The 13303-nt window shown below is 46.3% G+C and overlaps 1 protein-coding gene across 4 annotated transcripts in view; it reads left to right on the forward strand.

The window, feature by feature from the left end:
• AUTS2 (activator of transcription and developmental regulator AUTS2) overlaps positions 1–13303 on the forward strand; it is a 1178499-nt gene that overhangs the window by 1081274 nt on the left and 83922 nt on the right. For all 4 annotated transcript variants that reach the window (XM_090276907.1, XM_090276909.1, XM_090276908.1 and 1 more), the window contains exon 6: positions 12751–12802. In XM_090276907.1, coding sequence (XP_090133033.1) covers positions 12751–12802 — 52 coding nt within the window. The remainder of the gene's footprint in view (positions 1–12750; positions 12803–13303) is intronic.

Consider the following 13303-nt stretch of genomic DNA (forward strand, 5'->3'; position numbering starts at 1 on the left):
CCAGGGAGAATCGGCAGGCCTGGCAGGAGGGATGTGAGAAGAGCAGGAGAAGGCCATGCCTCTTGCTCCCTGCACTCCTTGAGCGCTCCCTGCTCTGCCGCAACCTGCTTTTCCTGTGCTCTTGATGAGGCCCCCACCAGCTGTCACTTAATTAATGCAATTGATCATATGGGGATCAGAGGAGGAAGTTTGGGATGGCTCTGGGCAAATTCACCCTCTACTGGGGTGAGAAAATCCTCTTCTAGCACGTGTACTCCTCTTGGCGATCAGATACATCGTATCTTCGTTTTGCCCTTCCCTATACAAAGAAGTGTAACTTTTTGTCTCGGGTGATGGTATAATACTTCAGCAGTAGACAAAGCGATCCCCCTCCCTTGGGTTGTGCAAAATTAAATGTAGATGCTTAGCCTTGTCATTACCTAAAGAGAAAGCTGAACGCATTAAGTGAATCATGAAAGAGAATAACATACCTGCTGGTGTTTAAATTTCAGTGTGCTGAGTGTGGGTGTCTTAGTATTTGTAATGCAGATGCTGGGAAAAAGTGCTCTACCACCCCCACCAACTCAATTCCAGCAGATTCACGTGTGTGTGTGTGTGTGTGTGTGTGTGTGTGTGTGTATGAATTTACTGAAAAATATTTAATACTCCTAAAAGTATTAACAGAGTATTCATATCACATGGGCAATCCCCTGCCCTCCTAACTCATAAACTCCCTGACTTTGGGTTTTCCCCCCACTGGTTTTGCCGGGCAGGTTGCCACACAGGGGATCCATTACAGGAGGCTTTGGGTAAGCCTCTGAGACTCCTGAATGTGTGGGTCTGTGGGAGGGAGAGAGGCTTGACAGCATGGAGCTGTGGCCCATGCCACCTCAGCTACTTTCAGTTTCTATTTGAAACCAAAATCACAGAAGAGCTGTCACACGGCAGCTGTGCATTTGGTGGAAATGAGAATTCCAAATTTTATGCTAATTTGGATTCAGGTTCCTTTGAACCTGCAGTTTCACGAGGCTGTGCTTAAAACAGCAATCTGTTTTAGATAAAGGAAGGGATTACTAACGACTTTTTAGTTTTGCAAACATTCACAGCCTCCAAAAGGAAGGGAGAAATGAGATTTAGTCTTTTGTTAACATTATCGTGTTTTCTTCTAAGTTATCAAATAGGAAACTTTTCCTTATTTCTTATTTCAGGATGCCTGTTGTTGCTGCTGTTGCTTACCTTTATTTCAGCGGCATCCTTTCTCTGACTTCAGAGTCCTCATCCTTCCCTTGTAAAGGCAAGAAAGCAAAAAGTGATGTTCATGGATGTGTCTCATCCTGGCACATGTTCGCCTTCTTTCTTTTTTCTTCTTGTTGGGGATAACTGAGATGGGTGTTGCCTATTGCTTTGTAACAGGTTGCAAATTTAATAGCTTAAAACACAACAATTATTTACTTGCTCGCAGTTTTGCAGTTTGGTCAGGGCTTTGCAGAGACAGTTTCTCTGTGTTCCACATGGCGTCAGCTAAGGCAAGCTCAGCTGGGGCTGGAGAAGCCAAACCCAAGATGCTAATTCACATGGCTGGCAAGTTGTTACAGGAACTCAGAGAGGGTTTAGGTCCCAAGGTCTTCATTCTCCTCCATGTTGGCCTGCTTGGGCTTCCTCACAACATGGTGGACAGGTTCTAAGAGGAAAGAAGCAGAAGCTTCCCGGCCTTCTTAACACCTAAGCTTGGAGGTTCCAGAACATCCCTTCCTCTACATTCTGTGGGTTAAAACAATTACAGGTCCAGCCCAGATTCCAGGGTAGAAGACCTAAGCTCCACCTTCTCGTGGAAGAATGGCATACGCATACAGCATTATTGGAGGCCATAGAGCGTAGCTACCACAATAGCTGATGTTAGCCTATGATGATACGGGTTTCCACACTCTATGAAATCCTAAACTGGTGGCAGTTGGTGGAAAGGACTTTACAGTTGAATTTATTTTTTGAGATAATGTTTTCATTCTCTCTGTTTAGTTGGCAGAGATATGGTCATTTATTAATTCTTCATCGATCTAACCACTGTTTAGTGCATCATTGGAAACATAGGCTGGTGAGCCCCTATCATGGCTGCAGGGACTGCCTTCTTTGTTGGGCCCCCTTTCCCAAGACCATGCTTGTGCCTGGGAGCCCCTGGCTAGAGCTCTTAATTGTACATGGCTGCAATGACAGCCACTATTTCCTGAGCAAGCCCCAGTCCCTGTACCATCTCCTGCACTCAGTCCTCCTGCCCTCAGCCTTATAGCCCATCCGGCCAGCAGAGAGGGTGGCAAGGCTGTCTTTGTCATGCCACCAGAGATGACCTGTTTTATTTTCCCCTTCATTTATGAAACCAAAAGGGGCCACTATTGGTCAGTCTTCCCAAAATTAAGAACATGTACTCCTAGATGACCTGTGGCTAATGAAGATCAGGGACTGCTCCAAGTGCTTTATACACATTAACTCATTGACTCTCAGAGCAGTTGCCATGTTAACAGTAGGTGCTGTTATTGCCCTATTGTATGGATGAGGAAACTGAGGCGCAGAGATGTGAAGCAGTCTTTTCACTGTGACAAAGCTAATAAGTGGAAGTGGAGGATGAGCCAGGAGTCGAACCTAGCAGTTCTGTTGTCAGTAGATACGTCCTTAACCACTAGACCAGCTACCTCTCAGCTGCCTGCGGAGAAATGACTGGCACCAGTTTAAAGGCCCTCCTCCTGAGTCATCCTGGTATGAAGAGCACAGCCACAAGTTGCATCATGATGCATTATTTTATTTAATGTTTGCAACAACACTCTATGAGAGTTGACTTATATTCCTAGTTCCATTTTACATGTGAGGAATGTGAGGCTTAGGAAAAGTTCAGTAATGACTCAAGATGAACCAGCTATTGTGACAGAGACTAGATTCAAAGATATGCCTTCTGACTTCCATCCCACGCTTCTAACCACCAGGCCAGGGACCATGAGTTACAATATCCAGTAAGCCCACTTAAGAATCAGATTCCAGGATAATTTGTGCAAAGACAACTAAAGGAAATGTCTCACCAACAGCATTTTCTTTTCAATTTAACACTTTACTTTTCTCAATGTATCATATCCACTGACTATTTACACATTTTGCTCATGCAGACATTTCATATACATTTTGTATCTGAATTACCCCTGGTCCTCTGTCCCACTCCCATTTCCAGGTAGAAGTAGTGAGAGGGTCCGGGTATTGGAGATTTGAGCAGGATGAGTACCTGACCTCAAGCAGGATGGACTTGAAATCAAACGCAGGTCTCTAGACCCCCAATTGCGAACACCTCTGAGTATTAAATGGTGTGAAAGAAAACTAAACTGAACACAGGTGAAAACCAGGAAGACATGGCCTCGTAGTCCTGATCTTACATACTTCCGGAAAAAGTAAGGTGCCGTGGGGCGACATGAGCAGAGATCGAATGTATTTTTGTATTTCATTGCCTGTCTTTGTGGGACTGTCAGATTCTGAATATTAATATCTTAATGTAGATTTAGAGGTTAAGTAAGAGATATTTTATGGGTTTTTTTATACTTTTCCCCTTTGTAGTTTATAGTACACTGTAAAGTTTGAAAGTAAAATTCTTTTTCTTGACTTCTACACTTGGAAAATATTTATTTCTCCCTGCGTCTCAATAGTATGCATCATAAACTAACCCAGTTGGGTTTATTTACTTCCCTCTCGTTGCAGCCCCGTGATCAATTGTAGTAACACAGGCATGAGAGTGTGAGCTATTGCAGTCCCCTTTCAGAGTGATAAGTAATGAACCTTCCATTTAAAAACCTACTTATTCAGGAGGGGTGGGGGGCACAGAAATAAGAGGCTGGGGGCCACCCAAGGTTGGCTAGCTATGCATCACTAGAGGAGAAAATCATGGTTCATAGTTTAAAATAAATTGGCCTCCACAGGAGAAATCCCTTGGACCCAGGAAGGGTTTTAATCTCCTGGGTCGGACAGCATGTCAGGAATTAACAAAGTCTGGAAGCTGAAGAACCTTGGGGGCGGGACGATTTCCTGCTTGTTAGGGCCAAGCAACCTGTTGACTCCAGTTCTCCGCACGAGGACTCCCGGTCACCCATGTGGGCAAGGAGCCGCAGCACGGCGGTCCCACTGCAGGTCCCTCTGGGCTTTCAGCAGCTGTCTTCGGTCCTGAGTCTCCCTTCATTTTATCAGTTACCCAGATACTTGTCAGGTGCCCCCACCTCCCTGGCAGGCTGGGAAAATCTCATCATGCCAGTACTGGGCTGGGTACATGACACAGGAACACTTTACAAGATGTGAATGAGGTCCGCAAGAAACTAGGTTCATAGAGAAGGCGTGTCATAGGATAGGCTGATTATATCCTCACAGATACATGTAAAGTGGGGGACTCTGTCTCCAGGCACACATCTCTGTTCCTTACACTGCTGCTACAGCTGTGGTGTGAATAAAGACACCCAAGACATAGTCCTTGTATAGGTGGATTTAAAATCAAATCAAGGTGGTATCCCACAGAGAGGAAAGGAACAAAAAAACAAAACATGCTTCTGCATCAATAAGAAACCATTTCTAATCATAGCAAATCTTAGGCCTTTTTTAACTACAAATTACAATTTAACATGCCCACATGACATGATTGGGATGCATGCTATTTTATGTTTTAAGAAATTGAAGTCCTTGCTGTTAGGAGGCTGGTGACATCTTAAAGCCTGGTGAACTCTCGTAACATTTTGCTTGACTCAAGATTGGACTTTATACTCCTATCAAGAACATGCATGTTACCCCCATCGCTCAACCTTAATCACAGGAACCAGGCTCTCTAATATCCAGGTTCTGGCTTTATCCGGAGGGATTGTTTGCAGTAAGGCCTTTGTGAAGTCGGGGCTTTCTAATACAGATGGTACAAGCCAGTGGCACCACTTTTGGGGATTGGTCTCATTTTGATGTTCATCTGGTCATTTTTATTGTCACTGTGGTGGTCCACGTTGACAGACCCAGTAGAAGGCATGCCCGTGTACATTGCTGCCATACCAAACACACTTTCATTTTGTTGTTCTCCACAGTAATCAAAATAAGAGTGTCATCTTTAACCACAGTAGCCACCACAGATGTCCCACTTCCTGAGTGCCAGGCGCTGTCGCTGACAACAACCCTCTGAGGCTCAGGTGCCGTTGCTGTCTCGTTTACAGATGAGGAGAATTGAGGCACAGAGGTACAGGGCTGTTCCCAAGGTCTCCTGGCATAGAAACAGCAGGGCCATGGTGTCAACCACGATGTCAGCCTCTCCCGAAAGAACAGGTAGCAATGTGTATTTTCAAAATCTGAAGAGCTTTAGAGTTTGAGAAGATAAAGCCTCCTGGAGACACAGAAATAACCCGGGGCTGGGGACAGCTTTCCCAGGGCTAGTGTGAGAGAGGGCTTATGTGCTGTCGCTCCCCTTTCATGGTCTTTTCAAACTATATGATTTAAAATATAAAAGCTTGAGGAAATGTCCTCTCCTTTTAAACCACCCCAAGAATCACCCAGCACATGGTCTGTCAGCAAGGGCTGAACTACCTTATATTCATGAGGGAGAGCACCATGAAATTAATGAATTTTTTCTCTATAAGATGCTCAACAGAAGACCAGCATTTGTAAGATGTATTTTACCAGAAAATGTTTAGTCTCAGTCTGGTCCTTTATGATACAAATTGAATCAAATCTCACATTTTAAGCTTTAAAACTCTACCATTTTAGATGGGTTTAGAAGAACTTCCATTAGTTATTAATGCTAGTTATCTTTATCTTTAGATATATTTAAATAGATTTTGAGATTTGAGGATGATGACTCCATATTTTAATTTATGTTTATTTTAACTTCCAACTGGTTAATAATAAACTTGGCTAAGTAAGGTTTTTGGTCATATATCAAAAAAAAAAATATTTTTTTTTTGTTTCTGAAGTAACTGATCTAACCCTGAGAAGACCATTGAGTCCATATTCTTGCAATCTGCCTCTTGTTAGGGTCCCCACTTTGTAAGACTTGCTCTCCCTAAACCTGGTTCAGAAACTGAGGATGACGTTAAGCCATTAGTGCTCATGTTAAACCTTCTGAATGTTACAGACATTTGACTTCGTAATCTTTAGATTAAAATTCCAATAAAGGGAAGCTAAGTTTCTCAAGGAAAGATAATAAATATTGTTGAATCTTGAAAGTCACAAAGTCAGATCGTGGGCCAGGATATCCAGTCACCCAGTGTGTGGATTGGCCATTTTTTATTTTTCCCTGTCTTCCTTCTCTGTACTTCTGATGGTGCCCTGAACCTAGTCTCTTCCAGTTTTGACATTGATTCCCTCCCTTCCAGAAAGGAGGTGGAACAGAGCATCTTGGAAACCAATGGTGAGAGACTGAGCAATGAAGCAGAGTGGCAGTGGAGGACTGTGGCGGGGAGCAGGCTAGGCACCGGCGGGGTGCAGGGGGTACTGAATGTGGATGCTGCAGAAGCTGCATTCTGTGGGTTCTCTAGAGGCCTTGCTGTTGGTGTTTCCTCCTGATTACAGATAATAAAAATACAGGGACACATGCAGATCTGTCCCAGGCTTTCATCTGTGGTCTAATCCCTAATAATCAGAGATGACAATTGAATGCAAGACACGCTAACTGTCAGAAACGCCACCTGAGAAAAGCACTTCAGAGGGCTAAGTGGTTGTTGAGTTGGTCACCTCAGTTGCCCCTCCTTTTGTACATTTTAGTTTACCCTGAGGGGGACCTGGCAGGAGGAGCTCTGGTAATTTCTTCCCTGTAATATTGATTTTATTAGAGCAACAAGACAAGAAAACCTTCCCATTTGGATTGGTCCAAAAGAAACAACATTTTAATGTCTTTTCTTGAAAATTTAATGTTTGCCTTTGAGCTATCTGGGTATTGCAGAAACAGCTTCAGAACGAATATCCGCTGGCTGGAGGGCCTCGGCGAGGTTTGTGACATCTTACAAGCAACAGGAAAATCCATCTCCAAACTTACACCTTCTCGGGCACCTTTTCTTCTGACTTTTCTGGAGGTAGAGAAAAATCTCTACTACCTGTCTTTTTCTAAAAGTTGTTTTTAGAAACACCACGAGGTGCTACCAGTTGAGGAGGGCATGAGGCTAGAGAGAGACCATTTTATTTCCCAAATTGTTATTGGAGGTTCAAGAAAAAGAACTGTGCCATACAACAAGCAACCCCCTTTTTTCCCCTTGAGATATTTTTCAAGAGTGCCATGAAATCAAACAGTGACTGATGTTCAACTTCAAAGGGGTGAGGAATGGGCTTTATTGCTTTAAACTAGTCTCCATGTCGTTGGTATGTGGCGTACGTCTCTCCCCAGCCAGGGTGCTTTCCTCTCTTCTCAACTGCAATCCAGGTAAAGTGGCACTGGAAGGGAAATCAGAAACTGCAGGCTTCCCTCTCCTCTCCTCCCTGGTGTGCCTGCCTTGCCCTAGAACCCTCCTAGTTTGCAATCTAGGCCTATTTCCCTCGTGCTGTTCTGTTTTCAGAGGATCTCCTTTCCCCCACATGTGGCCTAGTACCTTTTCAGGGCCTCTGTGGTTGGGATAGTGAGTAAGGAGGCCAGAAGTCTGCAGAGGGTGCTATGAGGCTGGACTGAAGGAGGGCAGGGCATGCTCTGGGCAGGAGTGGGATTTCAGGGGAAATCCACCGAAGTCCATGGTTGTGGTCATTGAGCGCCCTCTCCCCCTCCCCCTTCCAGGCCCTACACTAAAGAATACAATGTTGATAAATATTAGGAAGAGAGTAGTTGCTGCTCATGTAGTGCGACTGTGGCATTGCTTTATTCCTTTCCCTACTGTGGTGGATCCCAGGGGAACCAATCGGCTCCACTTTGTCAGTGAATTTTAAGAATAAGGGGAGGGGGGGACTTGTAAAGGGCCACTTGGTGCACTGGATTATTCTTAAGACCTAACAAATTGCATTGTCTTTGATCCTGATGGAGATGAAGTTACATTAAAACCTTTTTGTTCTAATATCAGACTCTGACTCTTCTCCATTGTCAACAATGTACTAACGGTTTTGTATTGAGCACCTACTATGTGCCAGGCGTTTCACACACATCACTTTCTTGCCTAGAAAGCTTGCTCTGTGCAGATGTGGCTGGCCTAGTTGCAGTTCAACACGGGCTGCGGGCCTAATGGCCTTTCCCAGCCTCAGCGCAATATTGGAAGCCGCACCTGCGGGGAGGGCGCGGGGCATTGCAGTTCCCGCCAGGCCCGTCCGCCAGGAAGGCGGCTTGGGGACCTAGAGCTCGGGCTGCGTGGGGAGAGAGAGCTGTCGACGTCGCGCCCAGGGACTGCGCCCCCGCGGGGCCGACCGGGCCCTGGGCCGAGAGGAGGGGCGGCGAGGGGCGGGGCGCGCGGGGCGGGACGGAGGAGGGGCGGTGGCACCGGCGGCTGGCCTCTGTGCACCAAGGAAGTCCTGCTCCGAGAGCTTCGAGCTGTCTGGAGGAGGCGCGCTCCGCGCAATCGGGGAGCAAGTCCGGAGCCAGGGGCCCTGGTGCTACTGCCACCGCCCCCTCCTGATCCCCGTTCAGCAAGGGTGCCCGCGGCGCCGGTGACGGCCGCAGATGGAGTTCACTTGAGCTGCGAGCCGGAGGGAGAGGCAGGCGCTCGCGAGCGGAGCGCGGGCCGGAGCGCAGCCAGACCCGGGCGCTCGCCCGCCGCCCGCCAGCTCCGGCCCGGAGGCGCCGTCGGCCCTGCTCAGCCCGCCTGGCGCCCCGGCCGCTGCAGTGCCCCCAGCGCCGCGCGCCGGTGAGATTGGCCAAAAATAAAGACTCCCGGAGCGTCTCCCTCCGGCGCGGCGGCGGCGGCGGCGGGATCAGGAGCAGGCGGCCCGTGGCGCTGCTGGAGAGGCGGGCCCGGCAGTCGGGGAGCCCGAGGCTGCCGCTGGGGAGAAACCGCCGCCGCCGCCGTGGTGCGCCCTCCTCCTCCTCCTCCCTTTCCCTCCTCCCTCCCTCCGCACATGGTCTCCTTTGTCCTGTCGCCGCCGCCGCCTTGCTCTTAGCTCCGCGCGCCGCGGCCGCGGCTCGGGCCGCTCCTGTCCGCCTCGCCCGCCCGCTAGCCCGCCCGGGACGTTCCTCGGGTCCCCGCAGTGCTCAGCCGGCCCCGCGCGCCGCAGAAGCGGCCCGAAGGCAGCGGGAAGCGCGGCCGAGTGCGCTTCCTCCCGCCGCAGCCCTGCTGGCTCGGCCGCGCTCGGATGTTTGCACGGCGCCGGCTCCCGCCGCCCGAAGCTGTCGCTCCCGTACGGATCTGGTTTGTGTATCCGCTTCAGACTTTCGCTAGGACGGCAGGAGAGACTCGTGATCGGAGCCCAGTCGGAGTTGGGCATTTTCTCTTCGCGCGTTTGGCTGGTTTTCCCCTGTTCTCTGACGATCCCCCATTGTGAACCCTGCTAAGGAACCCAACCATGAACTTGGGGCTGACAGGACCGCTTAACCCTTTTCGACCAGGTAATGCAGCCCTGGGGGCACAGCCCTCGCCCATCGCCCACTTTCAGAGGGGAGGCGGCCGGGTCGGGGGTCTTTTGTTGCAGTGGCCCGGCCTGCGGGCTGGGGTGGCAGGAGAGGGCTCCTCGCGTCTGGCGCGACGGACGCCCCTCGTCATCCACCTCCCTCGTGCTCTTCTTCCCCGGCCTGAACGTCCGCCTTTGTACTTTGCTCCTCGGCCGGCGGGCTCGGCCCGGGAGCAGCGGCGCAAGCGGCGAGAGCTGCGCTGTCGGGCCCGGGGGCTGCAGGCGTCCCGGCGTCTCCCCGCCCGAGGGACGCCGCCTAACCCGGGGCCGCGCCGGGGCCTGCGCCGCTGGGGCTGGAGACCTTGGCGCTGGGCTCACTGCGCGGTCGCCACGCTGAGGTCGGGTCCCGGCCCGCACGGGGTGCCAAGGGGAAGCGAAAGGAGATCTGGGCTTGGGATCGGCGGCAGTTGGGGAAAGAACTCGCGCCTAAGTTTCGGGGAGGTTTCTCATGTTGAAAAGTCCCTCTTCCTGCGGGTGCGGAGGACTGTCCCCCGAGTCTTCGGCCGAAGGAAATTAAGGTGGACCCCGAACCGGAGCTGCTCCGTCCCACCCCCTTCTGCACGGAAGGCTTTTATTCGTTTCCCTCGTTCTCCTTGTTCCTTCCTCCAATCTGTTTGACTTAACTTTTCTTTAAACAATCACGGCGCCTAGTAAATTTTTAATATTAAAAAAATCTGCCCTCCCTTAAAAAAGCAACAACAAAAAAAAAGCCTTTTTTTTTTGTTGTCAATTTTTTAAAGATACAGCCGCATCAAGCCCTCAACCTCCATAACCGAACGAGGGGGGATGAAACGAAATGGCGAGCATAATCTAAATAAAGGTCTTGAGCATGTAAAGGTACCCCGCGTTAAAAAGGAGGGAAGAGAAAGCTCCGATCCTCTCTGCAAACTCGGCTCTCCACCTTTCCATTTGTCGTTCCTGACTTTAAAAAAAAAAAAGTCCTGGTAACACAAGGAATTGAAGATTTTTTTTTTTCTATAAACAGTGAAAACGAAAAGGTCCCAAAGATTAAAACTCAAGGAGCCAAATAATTTGATCAGATGCTTTAAAAGAGTCAGTAGAATTTGGAAAGTTTATAGAGGAAAAGCGAAGAATTTTCTTATAGTTTCCACTTAAGACTTTGAGTAAGACGCTCTTTTCTGACTTTCAGGGCAGCAGTCAGCCACAGTTTTAACCACCTGAATGGAAGAGCTAGAAGGGATCCAGGATCATTTTATGATCCGCCAAAGCCCCGTCGCAATAATTTCTTCTGGGTGTTTTTCTGTGGCGGTCTTGTGGAGACACCCCCTTCCCCAGTTGCAAGAGGCATCCTTAGAGGCTTTGTGACATGTATCAGAAAATTCAAGGGCTCAAAAAGCTTTTATTAGAAGGTATACTCCTAAGCCTCTCTGAATACCCTGTCAGACTTATTTCCGTCATAACTTACTGTTGACATCATAATAATCATATCTAAGTTTGCTTCAGACCGAGGATCCCTTAACCACTTACTTGAGAATACAGTACAGCAGGTAGCCCAGTGGAGCTGACAAAGGTGGCAGCCCAAAGGAGGGTGTGAAAGGCAACCACCGGCCTGTTCACCTTCACCTACAGCTTCCGTCCTACTCCGCCTCTTTCTCATTCACACACACGCGCACACACACACCTCAGTGCAAATAAAAAATCAGAAACCATTCATTTCCTTTCCTTGCCCATGCTTTTTGCATTTGGGATGCAATGATTTGTTTTTATGTTTCTTTGAACCAGTTAGTCTCGTTGTAATAATTCCAAAATCTGCGACGGTTAAGTTTTTTCAGTGTAGTAAAATGATTTAATTAACAGACTTTTTTCTTTTAAAAATATCAGCTGACATTTTTTTAAGCCATTACTTTAACAGAGCCATTCCAATTAAAATCAAGATACACTGTTTTCATCAAAGAATGATGAAATACTCTTATCTCTAAATTTTCACCTGGAAAACCTACATTATCTAGAAATCTCACTTAATCTTCTGAACCACCCCTAAAATTGGAAGATTAGAATGAAAATAAAGAAAAAGTAGTCATAATAAGAATATTTTATGTCTTCCTGTATCACTTGCTTTGAGAACTAGAACATGGTCCCCAGCTGTACACGGGAATCTCATCTTTGTCAGCATAATGTGGAAAAACTAAACTGAATATCTTCTTTGTCTCTAAAAGCCAGCTCCAAAGTCAGAATATGCTGTACTTTAGAATCCCCTCTTCATCTATTTTCTACATTTTCTTCTTTTTAAAAATTTAGCATTCTGTGCTTTGCTTTGTCAAACATGCATCTCTATAAGTGTGAAAGATACATGGTTTCTTACAAGGATTGAGTAGCCAAAAAGCATAAATGTAACATAGCCATTATAACTTTAAATGTGGATACGTCTTCAAATTAAAAAGTAAGGGTGCTTAATTTTTAATTTTTTAATTTTTCAAGTTCTAGAATTATTCAGTGCTTTTGAAACATTATATTATTTTCCTCCAAACCGACTTCATGTTTATTTTCCAGAACACTAGTGTATAATTTAAATTAGTTTTACTTTTGCTGTTTAAACAGGCTTATTTCACTTTCCTTAAGCCAATGTAATAATTAGCACACACGATCTCTAGAAAATGGAAAGGAAATTATGCTGATGGCATGTACAGTGTCGGCTTTGGGGCAGGTCAGCTTGCTTTGGTTTCAATACCAAGGTCATCCTCGTTACTGTAAGGGACAGGGATCTTGAGGTCATAAGATGACTGTTTTTATAAATTAATTTCTGGGACTGCTAGTTGACACTTTTTAGTGAGGGAAAGCTTAGCATTAAAAAATAAGCATTTCTGGTTTGTGAAAGAAAATTGAAAAATAGGCATGTCTGCAAATATGAAAAAAGTACCATTTCCAAAATAATGATCAGTCAATGGAATTTCAGAATCATTATGTGAATGAGCTAAATTGCTTTGTGAATCATCTCATAGAAATATGTTTTGCACAGATAATATGTCTAATAAGGACACGTTTTTAAAATCAGATTTTTCCCCCAGCAAATAGCTGCACTGCAGGTCTCTCATGCAGTCAACTAGCACCACCTTATGGAGGATTGGGGGAAGTGGCTGCTTTTCCTCGCAGGCTTTTCTAACATGCAGATGTAAAATAATAGTAAAGATGATGGTGACAGCAGTATTAATGACAATAATATCCCCTTTTCTCTCCCTTACTGTTTTTCAGGCATCAGATGCCAGCTCTGAAAAACTCTTCAATACTGTCATTGTAAACAAAGGTAAGACTCTAATTCTGAGCAGTGGCTTACATATTTTTCTATTTGTGTCATTGTCATTGCCTGGAAAGAAAGAATAAATAACAACGGTCTTTCTTTTCTCATTCTGGAACTATTGTTTATATTTTGTGGTTTTGCTTGAGACAGATTCTGTATTTTGTGATATATTAAAAACAGTTTATTTTAAAGAATATATTGAATCCTTATTTGATTTGGCAAAAAAGTCACTACTATCTGTGTGACTTTAATTTAATGTAGGAAGCAGTAATGGAGAATAATAGTTCTCAGAATGCCTTAACTTTATTGTTACTTATCAACTACCCAGCAGTTGGAGAGCTGTAAATAGCCAATTTGTACTGTAGACTAATAACCAGTGCATGTTTAGTATTCACAATATTATGGTCATAAACCAAGCCTTACTCTGCTGTGGGCTTTCTGTAAAGTTAATAAATGAGCAAGAGGGCAAAATTTAAATATGTGCTATCCCATTAATTTCTTCTAAAC

The sequence above is a fragment of the Furipterus horrens genome, unplaced genomic scaffold (genome assembly GCF_987537825.1).
Source record: "Furipterus horrens unplaced genomic scaffold, mFurHor1.1.pri manual_scaffold_5, whole genome shotgun sequence".
Classification (NCBI taxonomy): domain Eukaryota; kingdom Metazoa; phylum Chordata; class Mammalia; order Chiroptera; family Furipteridae; genus Furipterus; species Furipterus horrens.